Raw genomic sequence first — 26,222 nt, forward strand, 5'->3', positions numbered from 1 at the left:
ATGTATTTCACTGCTATGCAATAAAAATAAGGAATTTCATATAACAGCATTAACTATAGAAAATCTCTTACATTTTCTACTTCTGAATTATCACTTGTATTTGCTTGGATTTTCTCTGGAAGTATGATTTGTAGAAATGAATTTTGAAAATCTGAAGAAAGAAAAAAACAGTTAATAACTGTGTCCTAAACTTGACTAAATATTTGTGCATGTTCTTTTATAAGATTTGCTTCTGCAAATATGAGTTATCACCTGTGTACTCCTATAAAAATATTGAAAACAATTTAAAAACAGGTAAGAGGAACTTTCCTAGTAGTCCAGTGGCTAAGACTCCATGATCCCAATACAGCAGGCCTGAGTCTGAACCCTGGTCAGGGAACTAGATCCCACATGCCTCAACTAAAGATCCTGCAGCTGCTACTAAGTCGCTTCGGTTGTGTCCGACTCTGTGCGACCCCATAGACGGCAGCCCACCAGGCTCCTCTGTCCCTGGGATTCTCCGAGCAAGAGTACTGGAGTGGGTTCCCACTGTCTTCTCCGAAAGATCCTGCATGCCACAACAAAGATCGAAGATCTCATGTGCTGCAACTAAGACTCATGCAGACAAATAAATAAATACTATCCTGGGTGTTCATTGGAAGGACTGATGCTGAAGCTGAAACTGCAATACTTTGGCCACCTCATGCGACGAGTTGACTCAATGGAAAAGACTCTGATGCTGGGAAAGGTTGGGGGCGGGAGGAGAAGGGGACGACAGAGAATGCGATGGCTGGATGGCATCACCGACTCTGTGGACATGAGTTTGAGTGAACTCCGGGAGTTGATGATGGACAGGGAAGCCTGGCGTGCTGTGATTCATGGGGTCGCGGAGAGTCGGACACAACTGAGCGACTGAACTGAACAAACAGGTAATATTACTACCTAAATAAAATTAAATCTATTATATAAAACAGATTATAAACATGCTAAATTAAGGGGAAAAAAGAACATACAAATACAAGGCATCCAGAAAATAAGCGAAAAAGTCACAGATTTTTATGGTGAAAAATATTTACCAAAAAAAAGGTGGGAAATTGGTAAAGTGCTATCACCAGCTAAGAAGTCTCAACAATTTTCTAGATAAGCTACAGATGAAAGTGTGATAGTTTTTGAGAAATTCTAGAAAAACTCTAAAAAATTTCACAAATCAGATGTGATAGATACAACAGAAAGTACTATCTCCATGGATATACTTAGGAACTAACTCTAGACTTAGCCAAGTAACTTACTTTGGCCAATTAGATAAGAAGAAATGTAAAACAAGCAAACCTGAAAAGAGCTTATGCACTGTGGCTTGCCCTCCTACTGTCTTCGAATCCTGAAATCGCATGTAACCAAGCCTGAGCAAGCCTACAGGAGGCTGGCGGACTATGTGAAAGGGGGCCAAGGCACCCTAGCTGAACACATTCCAACAAAGAGACCAGTGTGTGAGAGCATCCTATACCATTCAGTTGCCAACCAATTCAGAAGCAGACAACAGCTGCAGGAAAGAGTACAAATGACCTGCAGATTAGCTAACCTGATCCAAACCAGAACAACAGTCCCACTAACCCATAGAATCATGGGTTATGGCAGAATATGTCACAGGTTCATGACAGAACAGCAATTGTTGAAGGTGAGGTTCAGTTTTAAATAGGGTTCACTGAGAAGATGGCACCTGAAGAAGGTGAGGAGGGGAACAAATTAATATCTTGGCAGAACACTCCAGGAGGAAAAAATATCAAGTATTTACGACTCTCGGAAGGAAACGTTTGGTGTGTTCGAAAAGCCATAAGGAAGCCACTGTGCTTAGAGTAGCATGAGCGATGAGGAAAAGATCAAGACACGAGGTCAGAGAGGACGGGGACAAGCTGTGAGATCCTACGGGCAGACAGGTCAGAGTTAGGGCTTCAATTTTGGTTCTTGGAGACACATGAAACCACTGGAAGATTTTGAGCAGAGAGACATGATATAACTTAGATTTTAACTGGAGGATGATATATTAATTATCTATTGCTGCATAACAAATTATACCCAAATTTAGCATCTTGAAACAATAAACACTTATTAATCCCTATGGTCCTTGGGTCAGGCATCTGGGCAAAGCTTAACTGAATGCCTCTGGTTCAGTGTTTCCAGCAAGACTGCAATCAAAGTGTCGGCCAGGGCTGCAACCATTTCAAGGCTTGACTGGCACAGGATCCACTTCAAAGCTCATGCACTTAGCTGATGACAGGCCTTGGGTCTTTCCAGGCTGTTAATGAGAAATCTCAAAAGACCTCTCCATAAGGATACTCACAATATGACAACTTACTTACCCCAGAATAAGGGATCAGAAAAAGAGATTCAAAGTGAGCACCCAGGAAAAAGACACGGTCCTCCTATATTCTAATCTCAGAAAAGACATCCATTGACCACATTTTATTCACTAGAAACAAAACATAAAACATAGCTTACATTTAAGAGGAGGGGATTACACAAGGGCATGAGTCCCAGGATGTGAGAAACATTGGTAATCATCTCATAGGCTGCCTAAGGAGTGCAAGAGAAGAAATATAAATTCAGAATTATCAGTTATCAACATGGTACTAAAAGCCAAAAACTAAATAAAATGGAGTAGGGAGGAGCCAATTCAATGAGTGTATATTTTGGATGCCGATTCAAGCAATGTGTGGGCATTATTTCTTGGTGATTATAAACAGTAAGAAAAACTATTACACTCATGAAAAATTATTACACAAATTGAAAATTTGGACACAGACTGAAAATTGGATGATATAAGAAACTCATTAATTTCTAAGCCATGATCATGATACTGTGGTAATATTTCACACTTATATTTTTGTCATTTAGAAATATATACTTAAATATTTAGATATAAAATGATATAATATCTATAATTTGCTTAATAGAGGAAGTGGTAGGGAACATAAAACTGAAGCAGAATTAGCCAAGAGTTAATAATTGTTGAACCTGTTCTTAGATATGACATTAAAATCATAAACAACAAAAGAAAAAATATATACATACACATATCCTATCATCATAACTTAAAACTTTTGTGAGTCATGGAACACTCGCAAGACAGTGAAGACAACCTATAGCATGAGAAAAAAATACCTGCAAATCACTTGACTGAAGGTCTAGTATCCAGAATATAAGAGGAACTCTTGTAACTCAACAACAAAATGAACAACCTAATTTTTCAAATGGGCAAAGAACTTGTGAATACTCATTTCTCCAAAAAAGATATACAAATGCCCAATACATATTAAAAGACGTTCAACGTTACTAATCATTCAGTTCAGTTTAGTCCCTCAGTCGTGTCCGACTCTTTGCAACTCCATGAATCACAGCACACCAGGCCTCCCTGTCCATCACCAACTCCCGGAGTTCACTCAAACTCAAGCCCATTGAGTCGGTGATGCCATCCAGCCATCTCATTCTCTGTCGTCCCCTTCTCCTCCTGCCCCCAGTCCCTCCCGGCATCAGAGTCTTTTCCAGTGAGTCAACTCTTCACATGAGGTGGCCAAAGTATTGGAGTTTCAGCTTCAGCATCAGTCCTTCCAATGAACACCCAGGACTGATCTCCTTGCAGTCCATTTAACATATGCAGAGTACATCATGAGGAACACTGGGCTGGAAGAAGCACAGGCTGGAATCAAGATTGCTGGGAGAAATATCAATAACCTCAGATATGCAGATGACAGCACCCTATGGCAGAAAGTGAAGAGGAACTCAAAAGCCTCTTGATGAAAGTGAAAGAGGAGAGTGAGAAAGTTGGCTTAAAGCTCGACATTCAGAAAACTAAGATCATGGCATCTGGTCCCATCACTTCATGGGAAATAGATGGGGAAACAGTGGAAACAGTGTCAGACTTTATTTTTTGGGGCTCCAAAATCAAGAAGCAGAGACATTACTTTGCCAACCAAGGTCCATCTAGTCAAGGCTATGGTTTTTCCAGTGGTCATGTATGGATGTGCGAGTTGGACTGTGAAGAAAGCTGATCACCGAAGAATTGATGCTTTTGAACTATGGTGTTGGAGAAGACTCTTGACAGTCCCTTGGAGTTCAAGGAGATCCAACCAGTCCGTGGCTGAGAGGAGCTACCCCACGTCCGAGGCCAGGGGCGGGAGCCAAGAGGAGCTACCCCTCCCCGAGGCCAGGGGCGGCGGCCGAGAGGAGCTACCCCACGTTCAAGATCAGGAGGGGCAGCTATGAGGAGATACACCTCCTCCAAGGTAAGGTGCAGCGGCTGCACTTTGCTGGAGCAGTCGTGAAGAGATACCCCGCAACCAAGGTAAGAGAAACCCAAATAAGACAGTAGGTATTGTGAGAGGGCATCAGAGGGCAGACACGCTAATCATTAGGGGAATATAAATCAAAGCTATGATGAGATACCATGTCATAATCATTAGGAAGACTATAATCATTAAAACTAAAATAGCATGTATTAGGAAGAATATGGAGAAACTGGAACCCTTGTTCACTACTGGCAAAAAAGCAAAATTGTGCAGTCAGTACAGAAAACAATGTAAATTTCAAGTTAAATATAGGGCTTCCCTGGTGGTCCAGTGGTTAAGAATCCACATAGCAATGCAGGGGACACTGGTTTGATCCCTGGTCCAGGAAGATCCCACATGCCAAGGGGCAACCAAGCCCCTGCACTGCAATTATTGAGCCAGTACTCTAGAGCCCAGGAGCCACAACTAATGAAGCCCACTTGCCCTAGAGCCCACGTTCTGCAACAAGAGAAGCCACTGCAATGAGAAGCCCACACACCACAACGAAGAGTAGCCCCCACTCTCCAAAACTAGAAAAAAAAATCCACACGCAGCAATGAAGACCCAGTGCAGCCAAAAATAAATAAATAATTTTTTAAGTTAAATATAGAATCACTGCATGATCCAGCAACTCCACTTTTGGATATATAAATCTATATAAAGAATTAAAAGCAGGGACTCAAATAAGTACATGGCATACATGTTCATAATAGCTCTATGCATAATATCCAAAAGGCAGAAGCAACCTAAGTATTCATCAACAGATTAATGGATAAATAAAATGAAATATATATTTTTCCATAGGTATTTCACACAATGGAATGTTACCCACACTTTCAAAGTAGAAAATTCTGACACATGCAACAAACTGGATAAACACTGAGGGCATTATACTAGGTGAAATAAGCGAGTCACAAAAAAGAAAAATACTGCATAACTGCACTTACATGAGGAAACCAGAGCAGACAAATCCATAGAGACAGAAAGTAAAATGGCGGTTGCCAAGAGCCAAGGGAAGCAAAAAATGAGGAATTAGTGTTAAATAGGTTCTGAGTTGCAGCTTGGGAAGATTAAAGAAATGTTCTGGAAATGGATGATAGTGATGGCACAACAAAGTGAATGTACTCAATGCCACTGAACTGTACACTTAAAAATGGTTAGAATGAGTAAAAAATAGAAATCAGAGAGCTGAAAAATATAATAACAGAATTGAAATTTTCAGTAGGGGGGTTCAACAGCAGACTAGATCAAGTGAAAGAAAGGATCAGAAGACCTGTAGACGGATCAAGAGAATTCATCTAATCAGAGGGGCAAAATATTTTTTACAAATGAAAGAAAGAATGAAATGAATGAAAAAGAGTGAAGACAGATTCGTGGATATATGGAACACAATCAAGCAGAGCAGTATACACATTATAGAAGTCATAGAAGGAAAAGAAGTCAGGGCAGAGGGCAGAACTTATTCAAAGAGGTAATGACTGAAAATTTCTCTCACCTGGGGTAAAAAAATTAACATCCAAATCTAGAAAGCCAAAAAAAAATCAAAAAAAGAATTCAAAGAGAATTACATTGACATACATTGTAACTGCCCAAAAGTAGAGAAAAAGAGAGACTATCAAAAAAGCAGGAAGAGAAACACAAAATGTTATGTACAAGCAGACTCCCATAAGACTATCAGTGGATTTTTCAGTGAAACCTTGCAGACCAGAATGGAGTGGGATAATACATTCAATATATAGTACTGAAAGAAAAAAATTCCACCTAAGAATACCATGCCCAGCAAAGCTGTCCTTCAGAATTGAAGGAGAGATCATTTCTAAACAAAAGTTAAAGGAGAATGGCCTCAAAGAAATGCTACAGTTCTCTGTACTGAAACAAAAGCACGTTAATTAGTAACAGAAAAATATATAAAAGTATAAAACCTAAGGTAAATCCGGGAAAAAAGAGAATCTATAAAAATAAAGGGAAAACTGAATACAGATGTTTTAATTAGCTTCTACTTAAAAAAGCAAATATGTAATATCAGTGAAAAAGGGTTAAAATGGTAAATTTTATGTTACATCTATTTTATCACAATTTTTAATTACTTGTTTAATGGGTATAGGGCTTCAGTTTTGCAAAATGAAAAGGCTCCCAGAGAGATGTTATAGAACAATGTGAATATATTCACCACTGCTGAACTATACACTTAAAAATCGTTAAGACAGCAAATTTGCAGCATAAAAGGTTAATATACAAATGTCATTCAGTTTCTATATACCAGAAATGAGCACTGGAATTTGAAATTTAAAATACAAGTCATGTCCATTAGCATCCCCAAAAGTTAAATACTCAGCTATAAATCTAATGAAATATGAGTAAGATCTCTATGAGGAAACCTACAAAACTTTGATGACAAACAGCAAACAAAAAGTTCAAAACGGATATTGTCAAAATGTCAATCCTTCCCCAACTTGTTTATAGATTCAGTGCAATCCCAATCAAAATCCCACCATGATATTTTGTGGTTATCAATAAACTGACTCTAAAATTTATGACAAGCAAAAGATCCCAAATAACAAACTCAATATTGAATAAGAAGAAAATCAAACGACTGCCACTATGTGACTTAAAGACTTACAGTAAAGCTCCAGTAATCAAGATAGTGTAATTTTGGCAAGAGAACACACAAAAAGATCAATGAAACAGAACAGAAATCCCAGAAAATTACCTATGTAAATAAATTCAATTGATCTCTGACATAGGAAAAGGCAACATAAGGGAGCAAAGATAGTCTTTAAAAAATGATACTATAACAAATGGATTTCCAAATGCAAAACAAATAATCTAGACACAGGCTTTAACACTTCATAAAAATTAGCCTAAAATGAATCATAGATCTAAATGTAAAATGCAAAATTATAAAACTCCTAGAAGTAAGAGTGAACCTAGATGACCACTGGTAAGGCAATGACTTCTTAGATATAACACCAAAGACATGATGCATGAGAAAATAACTGATAAACTGGACTTCATTAAAATTAAAAACTTTTGCTATGTGAAAGACACTGTCAAGAGAATGAGAAGTTACAAACTAGGAGAAAAACATCTGCAAAAGTCACACCTGATAAAAAAACTGTTATCCAAAATATACAAGGATCTCTTAAAGCTCAACAATAATGATAAAACCCCAACTTTAAAATGGGCAAAATACCTGAACATCAAAGAAGATATATAGATGGTAAATAAGAAGAAAAGTAATGTTCTACATCATATGTCACTAGAGACTATGGCATTGTATAGTCATAGAGACTATGGCCATTCTATACCTATTAGAATGGCCAAACTGAAGAACACTGACAACACAAAATGCTGGCAAAGATGTGAAGTAACAGGAACACTCATTCAGTGCTGATGGGACTATAAAATGGCATGGCCACTTTGGAGGATAGTTTTCAAAACTAAATATATTCTTATCATATGATCCAGCAAAAGCACTCCTTGGTATTTATCCAAAAGGAGTTGAAATCTTCAGCTCAGTTCAGTCGCTCAGTCGTGTCCGACTCTTTGCAACCCCATGAATCACAGCACGCCAGGCCTCCCTGTCCATCACCAACTCCCGGAGTTCACGCAAACTCATATCCATCGAGTCGGTGATGCCATCCAGCCATCTCATTCTCCGTCGTCCGCTTCCCCTCCTGCCCCCTTATGTCCAAACAAAACTTGTACACAGATATTTATAGTAGCTTCATTCTTAACTACCAAAACTTGAAAGCAACCAAGATGTCTTTTAGTAGGTAAATGGATAAATACACTGGTATATACAGACAATGGAATATCACTCAGTGTTACAAAGAAATAAGCTATAGAGCCCTAGGAAGACCTGAAAGAACAATAAATGCATATTACTAAGTGAAAGAAGCCAATCTGAAAGGGCAACCTACTGTAAGATTTTGACCATATGACATTCTGGAAAAGGTAAAACTGATGAAAACAGTAAAAAGATCAGTGGTTGTCAGGACTTAGGGGGAAGGGAGAGATGAATCAGTGAAACGGGATTTTTAGGGCAGAGAAACTACTCTGGTGGATACATGTCATTATATATTTGTCAAAATCCATAGAATGTACATCAAAAGTGAACCCTAAGGTAAACTATAGATTTGTGGTGATAATGATGTGTCAGTATGGGATCATAAATTGTAACAAATATACCAGTGCAGTTGCAGGATGTCTATAGCAGAGACTGTACACATGTGGGGACAGGGAGTATATGGGAAATTTCTGTACCTATCAGTTTTGCTATGGACCTAAAACACTCTAAAAATAAAGTTCATTCATTTTTTAAAATGGTTGAAGATGGCAAATTTTATCACAATTTAAAATAATTTAAAAACAAAGATAATACATTTTTTAAATTGGTAAAATATCCACTAAAGTTCAAAACAGACCAATGGATTTTAACATATTATGAAAAGTTCATTCCACGTTGTAACTAACCTTTACCACTTATCGAGTGTGTATTTGGTGTAGCAGCCAAAGGGAAATACTGGTAACTACCTGAAAAGGCTCATAAAATACTTCTTCATTTCCCAACCATATATACTTCAAATAAAACACTTAGCAACAGATGAAATACAGAAGTAGGTCTGAGAATCTAGCTGTCATCTATTAAACCAAACCTTTTAAGCAGATTCACAACACCACTGTAAAGTATCTGTTTTGGAAAACAGAGTTTTCACTTTTAAATGTGTTATTTACAATAGGTCTATTACTGTAACTGACCAGGACCCTATGGGTCTTCCCAGGACAGACCTCCCCTCCATGTCTTCTGCCTACTACCTCTTGTCTACAGAAAAACCGTAGCCAAAGAACAAATTTAATCAGAGAAGGGGGGGGGGGGTTGGAAATACAAAAGCAAAGGAAAATAGTCAAGCAAGAAAAAATAATAGTTCAGCCATTAAAAAAGGTCAAGGACCTTCAGTTCCTCCTCAAGAGCTAGAGATAATATTCTGAGCTGTAGATAATATCCTTTGAGTGCTTTTGTAGCTCCTGAAACTCCCACCAGGTGGGAGAAGTTAACATGATGACCAGACTGTAGACATGACATAAGCTGCTCCATCTTGCACAATTCCAAGAACTGACATTTTTTGTATCGCAGGACAAACTATTATTGTACACCGGGCCAGTTATTTTACTGGAGCAGATGATATCTGAGGAAAGTCAGTTTTTTGGAGTCTGAGTTCATGAAGTTTTTGGAGTGCTTTTGAATGCAAGAAATTCTGAGGTGGTGCATAACAGAACTACAAAAAGGGGAGGCCCCCAATTCAGATTTAGAGTCAGGGCATCAGAGATTTGTCCTTGAGCTTATTAAAATCACCTTCCTCTCTCAGAGTCCCTTCTCTATGCCTACGCAGTGACTAAAAACGGCCCGGAGGAAAGGGACTTGAGTGTCCAGTTGCCGCGCAGTGTGACCCAAGCAGGTTACGCGTGTAAAGAAGGAAACGAAAAACCTTCTTACTCCCCACACCGGAGTCACAGGGCACCCATGGGCTTACCAGGTCTTGACGTTAGCAAGCCACGGAGACCCGCTAGCAACACCATTAAGCGGAACATAGCGTGACTTCTGGGCTTTTTTTGGGAGGACACTAAACTCTGCGACCGTTGGCCTTCGGTGAGCCGCGTTCTCGCGAGGCTACCTTCGCGCGAGCTGGGTCCTCAGCGCCCCGCCCACCAGTCGCCCGAGCGGCTCTCCGGTCCTTGCGTTCTGGCCTCCGTCGCGCGCTTTTGCGGACAGCCTGCCTTTCTCGACGACCCGGTGCCCCCACACCCACCCCAGTTATCTGCAGGTACCAGACCACCCCAGCCCTCTCCGTCGCGGCCATCGTCCTCCCACAAACCATTTGCTTCTTGTGGATGGACCTAAATGGACTAACACATTTATTGTCCGCTGTTTTGTTATCAGACACCACTTGCTGGATCTAAAGGATATAAAACTGTGCGCGGGCGCACACATGAATTACGCATTCATATTTACTAAAGTTGGGGCTTTTTAATTTAAAAAAGAGCAGATTAAAAAAAGAAGAATTCCATAAAAAGGGAGAAGTGAGTAGGTTTTGGTATTGTCAAAAAGCACCTGCCATGGCACTTTCTATATCCACTGCCCAAATACACCTTGTAACCAGGCTGCGTCTGCTTTCCATGTGGTTCGCAGACCATTGGATAGAATTCATATAATGGCCTGCCCTTGTTCAGTTAACTTCTGGGTACAAATACTCAGGTAATGAATGAGATGGACAAGATTCCTGCCCATAATTACAGTACATATGCACCAACAGAAAATTCTAACCACATTCCTCAACAGATCATTCAAAATTTTCTAAATTTGTAGCTCAGGCTGCTGCCTCTTTTCCTCTCATCCCCAGTGCTAGGACCACTTAGGACTTCCGTTTTGGAATTGTAGCATGTATATTATCATAAGTGACCAGTCCAGGTTCGACGCATAAATTTTCCTCTGTTCATTTCTTTGCATTTGTGCTTTTTTAATAAAATTCTTTTTTAGAAATAAAAAAAATTAAAAAAAAAAAAGGACTTCCGTTTTTCCTGAATGAAAATTGCCTTATTACCTTGGACTGCAAGGCCTCCTCCCTCGGAGACTCACTCCCCAGTCTCTACCTCTATGCACTATCTTTTAATTCTTTTCAAATCCCAATGAACAAGTTATCGCTCACATCAATTAACAGAATGGCAGGTACACAAACGAAAAAGTTCCGATGGTAACAGAAAATTCACTTAGAGAAACCCTACATGTAAACTCACAGTGGAGATGCGATTTTACGGACGCAAAGGCTTTCAACAGGGGGTTATTTCAGCCTGAAAAAGAACGGAATGAGCAGAAACATGGCAATGAAAACAGTTGGCCTCTCCGTATGCACGGGGAGATTGGTTCCAGCACCCCCGGTGGATACCAAAATGCCCAGATGCTCAAGTCCCAAAATTGTCCCTCTGGTTTCCATATCTGCAAATTCAACCAACCATGGATACTGAACTGTTCTGCCACTTGCGGTTGGTTGAATCCACGGATGCAAGCCTACAGAGTGTCACTGTATTTTTATTGGGAATTAAAAAATCGCTTGTAAGTGAATCTGTGCAGTTCAAACCCACGTGGTTCAAGGGTCAACAGCATACACCTAGCTTGCACCTCAACAGGTAAAACCAGTGCTATACTAACACTTCTTTTTGGGTGTAGTTGAGCCAAAAGATGGTTTCACCTTGCTTCACAGTATTAGAACTGTTATAGTAAATGCTTTGACTTGTTCAGTTCAGTTCAGTCACTCAGTCGTGTCCGACTCTTTGCGACCCCATGAATCACAGCACGCCAGGCCTCCCTGTCCATCACCAACTCCCAGAGTTCACTCAAACTCATGTCCATCGAGTAGGTGATGTCATCCAGCCATCTCATTCTCTGTCGTCCCGTCTCCTCCCACCCCCAATCCTTCCTAGCATCAGACTCTTTTCCAGTGAGTCAACTCGTCAGGCACTCTATCTATCAGATCTAGACCATTAAATCTATTTCTTACTTCTACTGTATAATCATAAGGGATTTGATTTAGGTCATATCTGAATGGTCTAGTGGTTTTCCCTACTTTCTTCAATTTCAGTCTGAATTTGGCAATAAGGAATTCATGATCTGAGCCACAGTCAGCTCCCGGTCTTGTTTTTGCTAACTATATACAGCTTCTCCATCTTTGGCTGCAAAGAATATAATCAACCTGATTTCGGTGTTGACCATCTGGTGATGTCCATGTGTAGAGTCTTCTCTTGTGTTGTTGGAAGAGGGTGTTTGCTATGACCAGTGCATTCTCTTGGCAAAACTCTATTAGCCTTTGTCCTGCTTCATTCCGTGCTCCAAGGCCAAATTTGCCTGTTACTCCAGGTGTTTTCTGACTTCCTACTTTTGCATTCCAGTCCCCTATAATGAAAAGGAAATCTTTTTTGGGTGTTAATTCTAAAAGGTCTTGTAGGTCTTCATAGAACCGTTCAACTTCAGCTTCTTCAGCATTACTGGTTGGGGCATAGACTTGAATTACTGTAATATTGAATGGTTTGGCTTGGAAACGAACAGAAATCATTCTGTCGTTTTTAAGATTGCATCAAAGTACTGCATTTTGGACTCTTTTGTTGACCGTGATGGCTACTCCATTTCTTCTAAGGGATTCCTGCCCATGGTAGTAGATAAATGGTCATCTGAGTTAAATTCACCCATTCCAGTCCATTTTAGTTCACTGATTCCTAGAATGTCGACGTTCACTCTTGTCATCTCCTGTTTGACCACTTCCAATTTGCCTTGATTCATGGACCTAATATTCCAGGTTCGCATACCTCTTTACAGCATCGGACCTTGCTTCTATCACCAGTCACATCCACGACTGGGTATTTGTTTCGCTTTGGCTCCATCCCTTCCTTCGTTCTGGAGTTATTTCTCCACTGATCTCCAGTAGCATACTGGGCACCTACCGACCTGGGGAGTTCCTCATTCAGTATCCTATCATTTTTCCCTTTGATACTGTTCATGGGGCTCTCAAGGCAAGTATACTGAAGTGGTTTGCCATTCCCTTCTCCAGTGGACCACATTCTGTCAGACCTCTCCACCATGACCCGTCCGTCTTGGGTGGCCCCACGTGGCATGGCTTAGTTTCATTGAGTTAAAACAGGGCTGTGGTCCATATGATCAGATCAACTAGTTTTATGGGATTATGATTTCAGTGTGTCTGCCCTCAAATGCCCCCTCGCAATACCTACCGACTTGTTAATTGGTGCTAAATATTTTGAATGAATTTTCAGTATCCCATTTGTTTTTCCCTCCTTACTCTTTCCTGTTTAAATCTTTTAAAAAGTAGACTTTATATTATTCTTATTTATGTATATGGCTCTCTCTATAATGGAAGGCATGTCCCATCCAGAATTTATATGTCACATGATCTAATATGGTACCTGCAAGATAGTAGTTTCAGTAAACATTTATAGACTTTTATAAAATCTGATCTGTGCTTAGAAAACCTGGATTGTGCTTAACTATATGGTTAGTAGACCCAGGCATTTGCCTGACATAAGGGAAATGTAGTATCTTGAAAAACGTAATAAGTCTGTGAACATAGCCATACAGTGACACCAAACATACATATAATTTATCCTTGATTATTAAAACATCTTTAGCAGATGGCAAAGAATACCTTTAATATTTTCAAATTTTGAAGCGCCATCTATGACCAAGAAATTTTACAACTTTTAAAATAACAATCCAAGATAAATCAAGGACAAACCTAAGTGAAAAAAAGCATATAAAATATGTAAAAATGCATACAAAAGCAAAAGAAGTTCAGGCTGGTCAAATAATCTTTTAGAAGAGCTTATTCCCTCATGGTTCAGCAATTAAGACTGCATGCTTCCACTGCAGGGGGCATGGGTTCGATCCCTGGTCAGGGAGCTAAGATCCTACCTGCCCTGTGGAGCAGCCAAAAAAAAAAAAAAATCCTAAAGATCCAAGGAATTATTTAATCCTGAGAAAGTTTTAAGTTGCAGACTTAATATTTACCAACTGTAAAATTTCAGTGATATGAATTATAATTGCAAAATTTGTGGAACTATATCAGTGACAAACACAAAACATTTTAGTTGTGTATTAATTCATTCAGAGATTAAATTGAAGACTATTTGGGATTGTTTACAATTTTTATTATATACCTGATTGTTAAAAAATGTACCATCTTCAGAGGACTAAGATATGTGTCTTCTTCAAAACCAATCTGTTTTTCAAGGCTTTTTCAAACAAAAAGCCTCTGTTCACAATTTGCTAGAAGTCTTGAAAATTAGTGAGATAGTATCTATAAACATTTGACTAGTATGTTTTAACTAATAAGGTCATAAATAGCTGAGTATTTAAGAAGTTAATGGACAACACAAATCAGAATTTCAAGTATTTTATTTATTGTAAATCTTATGTTTGTATGTATATATATATATACACAAACCAAAAATTTTTTAAAAAACTAAAGAAATTCAGTTAATAAACTTATTAATAAACTTTATTATGAAAGGTTGTGAAAAAATTTTAGGTGCTTAAATTTTCATCATTCATACCATTTCTTCCATAGTAAAAATTCACTTTTTATCACAGCTGAGACAATAACTCACAGATACCACTAATTTTCTTGCAGTTATCTAAGAAAACTTTTTCATTTCTCCAGCCTAATTTCTTGAAAAATATTAGAATCAACAGAGACATTATCAAGCACACCTTAGTAAATGTAAACATTCAAAAGTATATTAATAGCAATCTTTGAAGTTTCAGATTTTGGACTTAAAGTGCTCATGAGATTCTCAAGTGGTTTTATGATAGCTCAATTGATTGAAGATATTATAATTGCTCCTGCTTTTCATTACAGCTATGAATCAACAGCATATCTGATTAGTTCTATTAAATACTTCGTACCTTAAAGTTTATAATTTATTTAAAATGATGCTATTGTAAAAGAATGCTATGTTTTAACATGATTCATAATAGAAATTCTATTTTTAAATTAACTTGGCTAATATTCATTATCCATAGATAGATCCATGGAATCTGTTATCCATAGAATCCATAGAAGCATTTATCCATAGAATGTTCATAAAAATGGAAGATAACAACTGTGTGTATGTATACACATACACACTTTTAGTGTGTTTTTGCACTTTTTAAATAGCATTAGGATATCTTAATTGTGTATTTTGTGCATTCTTCTGAAAACAGAGTATTCCTTTATTCATCTAGTGAATGAGATACACAAAATCTTAATGTACGATGATTATTAGTCTGTGCAAGATTAAAAATATTAGATATTAATTGGCAGCTAATTAGTTTTCACAGGTATTAGATTATTACATGTTCCACCAGAAACTACACTAATGATAACTAAGGTCAAAATTCAGAGTTACATTTAAGCACATAATGACAAAACTTGAAACAATACAGTTAATTTGAGAATCATTATAATAACATGTTCAAAATAACACAATTCATGTCAGGTGCATTAACCTCACAGATGACTGAATAAAATGTATTCAGTAATGGAAATGAAAATGTTATTCTAAATTCCCTGGCTTTACTGCATTTCTATTATTTCTCATTTCCCACTACTCAAGTTCTGGTTTTCTGTATTAATAAAGTCTGTTTTGTGGTATTTTGTTTTCATTCATAATTGCAGCAGGAAGAAAGGCTTTTCAAGAAAATATCAGGAAAAAAAAAAAGTATTAGCTCAGTTCCCTGAAGATGTCTGCAAAATGAAAGGCTAAAAAAAAAATCAAGTGAGGGAACTATATAAAGGAGGTGGAGGTGGAGGAGCAGGACGAGCAGGAACTAAATTTCCCTGAAATGATTCTTTGGGCTGTGGTGGAGGTGGCCTGTGAAGAGGTAAAAAAGACAGTTAATCGTATGTCTCAACTGAATGAAATAAAGCTATATTCATAACACCATTCTTAAAACCATCACTGAATTTTACCTGGTGAGCATCTGTCTCACAATTTATATATTCTTCTGATGTTCACTTGGATTTCGGTGCATTCTTATTGCATAATAAAGATTATACTGGAGGACACTACTCAGTGTGCAATTCAATCATAATTTGAAGGACTTTTGGGGGGTAGGGAGGGGTGAGATGTATTTTATGCAATGCAAAATACTGTAATAAAATCTTCTCCTTTCTTGTTGATGCTAAGCCCATACATTGAATCCTTCATTTTTCTTGTGCTTTTCAGTTCTAGAATTTCCATTCGATTTTTTTTTTAGGTTTTTAAGTTCAGCACATCTAGTTCTGTGTGAAATTCTCAATCTTGACTATTAATTCTGTGATATGATCATCATAGTTAAAGTCTGTACCTAATAAACTCTATTAACTGGATACCCTCTGAGTCCATTTTCTTTTCTTGTATATCAAGCTTTTTAAATTGAGATAGTGAAAGTGAGTTGCTCAGTCATGTCCAACTCTTTGCAATCCATGGACTATACAGTCCATGGAGTTCTCCAGGCCAGAATCCTGGAGTGGGTAGCCTTTCCCTTCTCCAGGGGATCTTCCCAACCCAGGGATCGAACCCAGGTCTCCTGCATTGCAGGTGGATTCTTTACCAGCTGAGCCACCAGGGAAGCAAGAATACTGGAATGGGTAGCCTATCCCTTCTCCAGTGGATCTTCGTGACCCAGGAATCAAACCAGCGTCTCCTGCACTGCAGGAGGATTCTTTACCAACTAAGCTATTTTAAATTGGGGGCAAACAGTGAAAGAAAACAACCAAACCTGTAGGAAATAAGTCGAGGGTCTGATTCACCTTGCCCCTGGGTCGCAACACAAAGCCTGGGATGTTTGCTAGGGTACCATCTCCCTGGCAGGGCTCCAGTTTTTGTCCCCTCAGCCCTAGTTTGTTTGAAAGCTCTCCTCAGCTTTCTATCCTCGCCCATGCAGAACAGGGACAATCTAGGATAGAAAAATGGTCCCAAAAGCTGAGGTCATCTCTGGAATGCCTTCCTCTCCTGGACCTTAAAAATAATCCTTCATTTCTTTAGTAGTTTTCCAATGCCTTCATATTTCCTTATATTGTCTAGCTTTTCTAGCTGTTCTTAATGGGAGGTCTGGTCAAACCTATGTGAGTTGCCATTGCTGGTTATTATAAAGGTCCTTGCTTCTGAATCTTATGGATACTAGAGGCTACAGCAGCTGTTCAGTATCTTGTTGGGGCATCTTTAAAATTTCATTCTGAGGGAGGTGGGAGGGGGGTTCAAGATGGGGAACACATATACACCCGGGGAAGATACATGTCAGTGTATGGCAAAACCAATACAATAATATAAAGTAATTAGCTTCCAACTAAAATAAATAAATTTTTAAAAAAATTTTTTTAATAAAATAAAATTTCATTCTGACATTGTATTAATATGACAAAACTTAAATAAAGCCTCTTAGAAGCTTTTCTGCAAACTGTGCTCTATCTATACTGTTGGCAATAAATACTGTGTCCTAAATTAAATTAAAATACAAAGGAACTATTGAGACATTAACCCTGGGTTCTATCCTGATCAAGTAATCTAAGTGAATTCACTTCAGACCTTGATGGGTACTGCTGAGGCTGCCTGGCTCCATATGTTGGTACCGGAAATCTGTTTGTCTGTATAGGCTAAAAAGGAAAAAAAAAGTTATTACCACAATGCACTCATTAATATATTTTCTAATTTTCCACATAAAAATAATCTATTTAAAAATCAATAAATAGATGACTTATAATCTTAACATTTAAAATATTTTTCTTATTCAACATATCTTTGCTACTGAGTGTGGAATATTTAATCCTTTTAAGCTATAGGTTTTAAATTCAATAATAACAAAGTGTTATCTTGGCCCTGATCAACTCCATTAGTTAAAACGTAACATATTAATATTTCCTAGGTCAATATATTTTAAGTAAAACCTTCCAAAAATGTATTGCCAAACGTACACAGTACCTAACTGGTACTGTTCAGTTCAGTCGCTCAGTCGTGTCCGACTCTTTGCGACCCCATGAATCACAGCACGCCAGGCCTCCCTGTCCATCACCAATTTTCAAATACCCTTGATTTTGATGTGGAAAACCGGGAACTTTTGTGCACCGTTGATGTGAATGTAAATTGGTACAGCTACCATAGAAAACAGTATGGAGGTTCCTCAAAATATTGAAAACATGACCACCACATGATCCAGTAATTCTACTTCTGGGTATTTATCCAAAGAAAATGAAACACTAACTTGTATAATTATCTGTGCCTCCTGTTCATTGTAGCATTAATTATGATAGCCAACATATGGAAGAGTCTAAGGGTCCATCTATGGCAAACACATGTACATATATACGAATATTATTCAACCACCAAACAAAACAACATCTTGCCATTTGTGACAACATGGACGGACTACAGGCATTCAGGCTAAGTGAAATGAGTCAGACAGAGAAGGACAAATATTGTATGATCTCATTTATATGTGGAATCTAAAAATAAAAAAACACCAAATGCTGAGATACAGAGAACTGATTGGAGATGGGTAAAAACAGATGAAGGTAAAAGATAATAACTTCTAGTTATAAAATAAGTCATAGGGATAGAAGGTACAGCATGGTGACTATAGGTAATAATACGTCATTGCATATTTGAAAACCGCTAAGAGAATAAATTTTAAAAGTTCTCACCACAAAGAAAAAAAATGTGTAACTATGTACAACAATGGATGTTAATGAGACTTACTGTGGTGTTCATATTGTATACAAATATTGAACCATGTTGTACACCTGAAACTTATATAATGTGATATGTCTGAAAGTGAAAGTGAAAGGCACTCAGTTGTGTCCAAAACTTTGCAACCCCCTGGACTATACAGTCCATGGAATTCTCCAGGCCAGAATACTAGAGTGGGTAGCCTTTCCCTTCTCCAGGGGATCTTCCCAACCCAAGGATCAAACCCAGGTCTCCCGTATTGCAAGCAGATTCTTTATCAGCTAAGCCACAAAGGAAGCCTGTGATATGTCTATTTTATCTCAGTTTTTACAAAGTAGAACAGTGGGGGCATCAGGGATGGGAAACTACTGCTTCACGGGTTCAGAGTGTCTGTCTGGGGTAAAGAAAAAGTTTTAGAAACAGACAGCAGTGATGATTACACAACACTGTGAATGTAATTAACACCACTGAACACCATTTTAAAAATGGTCAAAATGGCAACTTTTATCGCATGTATATTTTACAACAATTTTCAAAAGGCAAAAAAAAGGTCAAAGACAAAAAATTATACGTTACATAATTTCTAACTTGTATATGTAGGGACTGTGTGATCATCTTAAATATGCAGAAATATGGAAAAATCCCCAAGACTTATGGTTAAGGGAAAAGGGCATAACAAGAACAGGGAGATTCCATACATATCCTTCCATTTTAGAAGGATATCTAATCATTTAACCTCCTCATAATTGGAAAGACTTTAAAAGTCTGACAGGACCAAATGCTGCCAAAATTTACTTTGACAGGAATGCTCATACACCACTGACAATGCAATCACCCAATGGTATAATCCTTTCGGAAAACAATTTGACATTTTCAAGTAAATATTCAAATATCTTTCAACCCAGCAATTTAACTTTGGTATATCCCTATATCAGAGCTCTCTAATAGAATTTTCTATAACGATGGAAACATTCTATGCCTATGGTGCCCCTACAATAGTGGCCACAAGTGATCTATTGAGCATCAAAAATATCAGTGAGGAATAGAATTCTTAAGTTTATTTAATATAACATAAAATTTAAATAGCCACATGTGGATAGTAACCACTGTACTAGTACCACCCTAGAATTCACACACATGCATGAATAACATACAGAATGTTCATCTCAGTTTTATTTGTAATAATGAACAACTGGAAACTGGTAAAAGAAAAATGGATTTTTAAACTGTGTGGAATTTATGTAATATAATATCAACAGTGAAAACGAATGCCCTAAAAGTGTGGTACCATAATATAATAAAGGAAAAGAAATTTTTATTTAAACTTACAACATTTCTGGGAGGAGTCACTGAAGAAGCAGGTCCAGGAACACTTCCTGGCTGTCTAGAATCTTTTGCTTGATTTTTGCCACCTGATCTGAAAGATACAATTACTTTTGAGCTAAATTAAGATTAAGACATTTCTACATGACACAGTATTAATACACAGACTTGTATTTTCCCACATACAGAAGAATGATTCTGGTAGTGGTGGTGGTGATGATCATGACAGCAGCTAAAATTCGTATGGCATTTTTAACAGTTCTCATCCAGTTTTAATCTTTAGAGTACTAGAAAGTTTTATTAATCTCATTTTACAATTAAATAAACTGAAATACTAAGAAATAATTTAGACAATCAGGCCAGTGTTCTCAAACTCAAGTATTCCTGAAATCAGAGACTAGTAAAATAATATTCTTAGGTCTAAAGTAGTTACTCTGAATATTAGGAAGTCCAAGAGAAGCAAAACAAGCTGGCTGGAAAGATGTCAGCTAAGAGTTAGACATTGCCAAAAGGATAGTAAGTAAACTAGGTACAGGAGACAGCTATAGCTATGAAACTAAAATTTCAGAGATGCAGACTGGGGAATTATCTACATGGATTGGTCAGTCTGAAGTGTGAAAGAAAGTTAAGAGAAAGAAAGGATAGAAAGATAAATCTGGGGAAGTCCCTGGCAATCCAGTGGTTAGGACTTGGTGCTTTCATTGCCAAGGGCCCAATCCCTGCTTAGGGAATCAAGATCCTGCCAAACCACTCAATGTGGTCAAAAAAAAGGAGGTAGAGGCATCTGTCTCAATAAACTATATTTTAAAAACAAAAAGAAATCTACATCTGTTTTAGAGCACATTAAAAAAATAAAGCTAACATGAGGATTCTCTAGGAAAATATTACGCAGTTTTTAAGTGAGGTAAGTGAGAAACAGGGCAATGAAGTAAAGGTGAGCATTCCAGGCAAGATACGGACATTTTGGAATCATTACCATAATAAAAACTGGCTATTAAGTAACTGCATTGTACTATGGGTTTTATTTGTTAATATTTTCTTATTTAATCCTCACATGAAGCCCTCCAGAGATAGGTAATATTATTATTCTCATTGCAAAGGATGTAAACCAAGGCTCAGATACTTATTATTTCTGTTCATAATTCTAGCAAATGATAGCTTTGCTAGAACTTGAATTTAGGTCTGACTACAAGGTCCATGCTAACACATGCTATACTCCAATGCCAACGTATTAGAAATGATTGTTGAGAGACAGCAGTACAAGAGTCCAACATGTAGACTAGAAATGTCTGGTGTCTGAATTATGACAACCCTTTCTTCCATCAAAGATTATTTCTTAAAAGCTGATGATTCATAAAATCTGTTTTCAAAACAGACTTGAAGAATACTTCTAGGAGAACTGATACTGGAAATAGACAAGGAAGAAAAAAATTTAATGGCGTGCAAATCAGAAGTTGTAGCCCCAAATTCTACTTACCCCACTATCAGAAATCAAAGTCAAGTAAAATGAAGCCTAGGGTCCATTTTCAGTAGTATACAGGTTGGTGTCATCATAACCCTTTTCCCTCACGATTTTAAGAGGTGGCTGAGTCACCACTTACCCTTTAATTCCTGCTCATCACGTCAAAAGAACAGAGAGATAAACTAGAATCCTAGTTTTAAACTATCTTCTATGATATGATTATCATCATACATAATTAAATTACTTAGTAAGAATTTAAAAGAAAAATAATCTAAGTACTCATTTGTCTGTGGTCGCTTCCTTCTGCAGTAGCTTTTCCGTAGCTGGTCTCTCTTAATGAAGACAAAAACAGCCAATACAATAAGAGGAACAATTAGGAAGAAGAATACCAGGAGTCCGTCCCTCAAGGCAGTATTCTTTTCTAGAGAGAAGGAGTTTATATTAATGATAATTAAATTAGAAGTTAACTTGTATTAACTAAAACATACTAGATGATGACATATTTTACATTCATTTTCACATTGTTCAAAAGTCACTCTGATATCAACTGAGAAACACTGAGAAGTCTTATTGACTCCTCCTGCTAACCCACTTCATTTCTGCCTTCCTAAAGGTAACTACACTTTTATTAATTTCTTCTATAATCTTACACTGTTTCTTCATGCAAAGATAAACAAGAACAAAATATGTTTTATAGTGAACCTTTCTTACACAAAAGGTAGCATGGCATAAATGCCATTCCACATGTTATTTTTCACTTAGCCATACTACATACCTTCCCAAACCATACACAGTGCACCACCTCTTTTTCTGTACAGCTATACAAAACTTTATTGCAAGGATGCCCTGTAGTTTATTCAGTTAGTGAGTACCTACTAACACTTTCATTTTTCTAATCTCTGCTATTACAAAAACATATTACAATGAATAGCCTTGTATACACATCATATCACACAGATGTACCTATAGAATAATTTCCCAAAAGTAGAATTGACATTATCAGAGGGTAAATGCACTCATCGTTTTTTTAAAGGCATCATCAACTTGTCTACCACAGGGGTAGTTACAAGTTAGCACGCCATATATCCAAACAAAACTATAATTCAAAAAGGTACATGCACCCTTATATTCTTGACAGCTTTATTCACAATAGCCAAGACATGGAAACAATCTAAATGTTCACTGACAGATGAATGGATAAGTAAAGATGTGGTACTTGAATACCATGGAATACAACTTAGCTATAAAACAGAATGAAATAATGCCATTTGCGTCAACCTGGATGGACCTAGAGATTATCATACTAAGTGAAGTAAGTCAGAAAGAGAAAGACAAATACCATATGGTATCACTTATATGTGGAAACTAAAATATAACAGAAATGAACTTATCTACAAAACAGAAACACACTCACTCACAGACACAGAGAACAGGCTTCTGGTTGCCAAGAGGGATAGGAGGAGGGGGAGGAATGGATTGGGAGTTTGGGATTAGCAGATGCAAACTATTATATATACACTGGATAAACAAGGTCCTTCTATATAACACCAATACTTTGGTCACCTGATGCAAAGCGCTGACTAATTAGAAAAGACCCTGATGCTGGGAAACACTGAAGGCAGGAGGAGAAGGGGACGACAGAGGATGAGATGGTTGGGTGGCATCACCAACTCAATAGCCGTGAGTTTCAGCAAGCTCCAGGAGCTGGTGAGGGACAGGGAAGCCTGGCACGCTGCAGACCATGGGGCTGCAACAAGTCGGACACAACTGAGCAACTGAACTGAACTGACTATATAACACAGGAAACTATATTCAATATCCTGTGATAAATCACAATGGAAAATAACATAAAAAGAATGTATATATTTATATATGTATAACTGAATCACTTTGTTGTATAGCAGAAATTAACACAACATTGTAAATCAACTATATTTCAATAAAATAAAGTTTCTTCAAAAGTTAGCATGCTAGCCAGGAATGTACAAGAATTCCTCACAACCTCACCCATAGAGTCAAACTACTGCATTTTTGCCAAACTGGCAGGTGAAAACTTATATCTTATATGATTTTAATTTGGATTTCTCTTTTTATACCATGATTTGAGCAACTTTTCATGTTTAAGGAAATACTGTATTTCTTTTTCTTCTCAGTCCTTTGACTATTCTTCTATTGGTCCATCAGGTTTTTTTTTTTTTCTTCTCAGTTTCTAAAAGTCCTTTATCTATTAGGGAGAAAAGTTTTGTCTATGATATAAGCTGGCAATATTTTTCCCATTTTGTCATTTGTCCTATGGTACAATGCTTTTCTCCATGCATAATTTTATTATTCCAAGGTAGCTAAATTTATCAATCTTATTTTTTGTGGCTTATGGACTTTAAGTCTTATAATTTTAAAAATTAATTAATTAACATTAATTTTGTCTGCTTCATATTCTTCAGTGAAAGAATACAGTAAATATGAACATAAGTGGTAAACTATGAAATAATCCTAATTTTAAATTTGTAGAAGTACCAAAACTTTGTTTTAAAAGTTATATGAAACTACATAAAATACTCAACACAATTAAAAACAAAAAATGAAAACTTAAAGCCAATTTGATATATCATTTTATATCTAATAAGAAAAAGACAAAATTTAAAGCAACACTGGCCAGGTTATATTAAAACTGGCACCTTCATACTGTCAGTGGCATTACACAACCTCATTTGGAATTTTTATCAAGAACCAGAAAAAGGATTATACCCTTCAATCTAATAATCTCATTATGGCAATTTATACTTCAGTTGGGAAAAATGTGTTAAGTATTAAGATGTACACTACAATGTCATCAGTGCATATCAAGAACTTAGAAACAACCTAAATGTCAAATAATTAGATAACAGCTAAGTCAAGTTATGACATAAGCCACCAATGAATTAAAATGTATAGTTCTGACTTCCACTTCTAGCCAAAATGGGGTAACAGGGGCCAGATTTATCCTGGTAGCTATAGCAACCAGAAAACCAGGGAAAATATTTAAAGCAATGGTTTTCACAACATTGGACATACGGCAATGAAGAGCAGTGATCCCTTAGGGCTTTACAAGGTGAGCTCTACAATTGCCCCAGTTTGCTGCCGAGGGAAAGTTAACAGATTGTGATGAGAGGTGTGGGAACTTAAGCAAACTCCAGTGGTTTCCTTGAGGTGAGGAATGGATTCTGGTTGAGGAAGAAGTCAAGATAACTAGAGTCAACAGGCGAAGTACCAGAAGGGAGAAAGCTGCACAGACAAAACGTGAAAGATCTGCAGAGGGTTCCCCTCAGATACTCAGTTGACAACCGATCAATGGACGCATGTAAGGAAATCAGCTAAAGCCAGAGAAAGAATCCCCTGAAAGGATTAGTGGTAACAAACTCCACACACAACTCACATAGGACTAGAAAGAATGCCTGTTCCTACCATTTTAGTGGAAAACTCCATAGTTAATTTTAACAGCATTGAATAGAATAAACAGAAAGGGTTTGCCTCAGTTAATGGGGAAAAATCAATCCGAGGCTAAATGCTGCTCAGGTCCCCCCCAAAAGAGCTTTAAAAAAGGTTCTAAAGGACCATACTACATCCAGGTAACTTAAGCCCACTTAAGCTTACATCCAAAGCTCATCAGCAGAAATCCAAAAATACCTAATATCCAACAGGCAAAATTTACAGTTTCTGGAATTCAATAAAAAAATTATAAGACATGCAAAGGAGCATAAAAAATACGACCCAAATGAGGAGAAGATTAATTCATAAAAACTAAGAAATGACAGAGGTGACAGAATTAGTAGACAAAGATATTAGATATTACTATAACTGTATTCTACATGTTCAAGAAGCTAAAGACTGAACATGCTACGTAGAGACAAAAAAGGAAGGAAAGAAGAAAGAAAGGGAGGAAGGGAGGGGGAGGGAGAGAAGAGAAAAGGCAGGCAAAGAAAGGGGAAGAAAGACAGAGGGTAAGGAAAAGAAAGGGGAGGGAGAAATAGAACTTTTAGAGATAAAAACTTCAACATCAAAGATAAAGAATACACTGGATGGACTTAATAGCAGATCAGACATCAGAGAAGAAGAGTAAACTTGAAGAATAATAATAGAAACTATCCAAAATTAAACACAAAGAATAAAGAACTTTTTAATCAAGGCAAAACACTGAGAAGTGAAAGAACTCCAAATAGCCAAATATACATGTAACTGGAGTCCCTGAGGGATGGAGAAGAAGAAGAAAGAAAACATATTTGAAGAAATAATGACCACACTTCCCAAATTTCAAGAAAAAAGCACAAATCCAGAAAGTTTAAGAAACCCCAAGCACAACATAATCAAACACTAAAAATCAGAGATAAAATCTTATTAGCAACCAGAGGGTAAAAAGAAACTACAAACAGAAGACAAAAAGAAGATGACAGATTTCTCAGGAAAAACAATGCAAGTCAGAAGACAATGCAGGAACATCTTTGAAGAAGTAAAAGGGGTATAAACTGTCACCTTAGAATTCTTTTACCTAGTTATTATTCAAGAAGGAAGGCAAAATGAAGACCTGTTCAGATATAAGAAAGCTAAAAGTAAATTTCTCACTGGTGAAAAGAAGTCCTTCAAGCAGAAACTGAATGATACCACATGGAAATCTGACTTTACACAAAAAAGAAGAGCACCAGAAATGGTAACTATGTGGGTAAATATAAAGACCTTTTCTATTATCTAAATTTCTTTTAAAAATAATCAACTGTTTAAAGCAAAAGTGATAACAATGTATTATAGGTTTAAAACATATATGGTATGATAATACAGTACAAAAGCCAGGAGGAGAGAAATGGAAGCATCCTGAAATGGCACAATATCATATGAAGGGAGACTGTGATAGAAAA

At 37.2% G+C, this 26,222-nt stretch overlaps 2 protein-coding genes across 2 annotated transcripts in view; both read right to left on the reverse strand.

Annotated features, from left to right (window-relative positions):
* ADAM32 (ADAM metallopeptidase domain 32) overlaps window positions 1–9,893 on the reverse strand; it is a 158,086-nt gene extending 148,193 nt beyond the window's left edge. Inside the window, exons 1-2 of the mRNA XM_055416290.2 lie at window positions 9,836–9,893; window positions 72–151 (exon numbers count right to left, since the gene is read on the reverse strand). Coding sequence (XP_055272265.2) covers window positions 72–151; window positions 9,836–9,893 — 138 coding nt within the window. The remainder of the gene's footprint in view (window positions 1–71; window positions 152–9,835) is intronic.
* A 4,348-nt stretch (window positions 9,894–14,241) lies between these two features.
* ADAM9 (ADAM metallopeptidase domain 9) overlaps window positions 14,242–26,222 on the reverse strand; it is a 91,720-nt gene continuing 79,739 nt past the window's right edge. The window contains exons 19-22 of the mRNA XM_055416634.2: window positions 21,616–21,757; window positions 19,881–19,968; window positions 17,415–17,482; window positions 14,242–15,719 (exon numbers count right to left, since the gene is read on the reverse strand). Of these exons, the coding sequence (XP_055272609.1) occupies window positions 15,620–15,719; window positions 17,415–17,482; window positions 19,881–19,968; window positions 21,616–21,757 (398 nt within the window). The 3' untranslated portion in view covers window positions 14,242–15,619. The remainder of the gene's footprint in view (window positions 15,720–17,414; window positions 17,483–19,880; window positions 19,969–21,615; window positions 21,758–26,222) is intronic.

This window comes from Moschus berezovskii, chromosome 26, assembly GCF_049115385.1.
Source record: "Moschus berezovskii isolate FMDL1 chromosome 26, NW_MosBer_1.0, whole genome shotgun sequence".
Taxonomy (NCBI): domain Eukaryota; kingdom Metazoa; phylum Chordata; class Mammalia; order Artiodactyla; family Moschidae; genus Moschus; species Moschus berezovskii.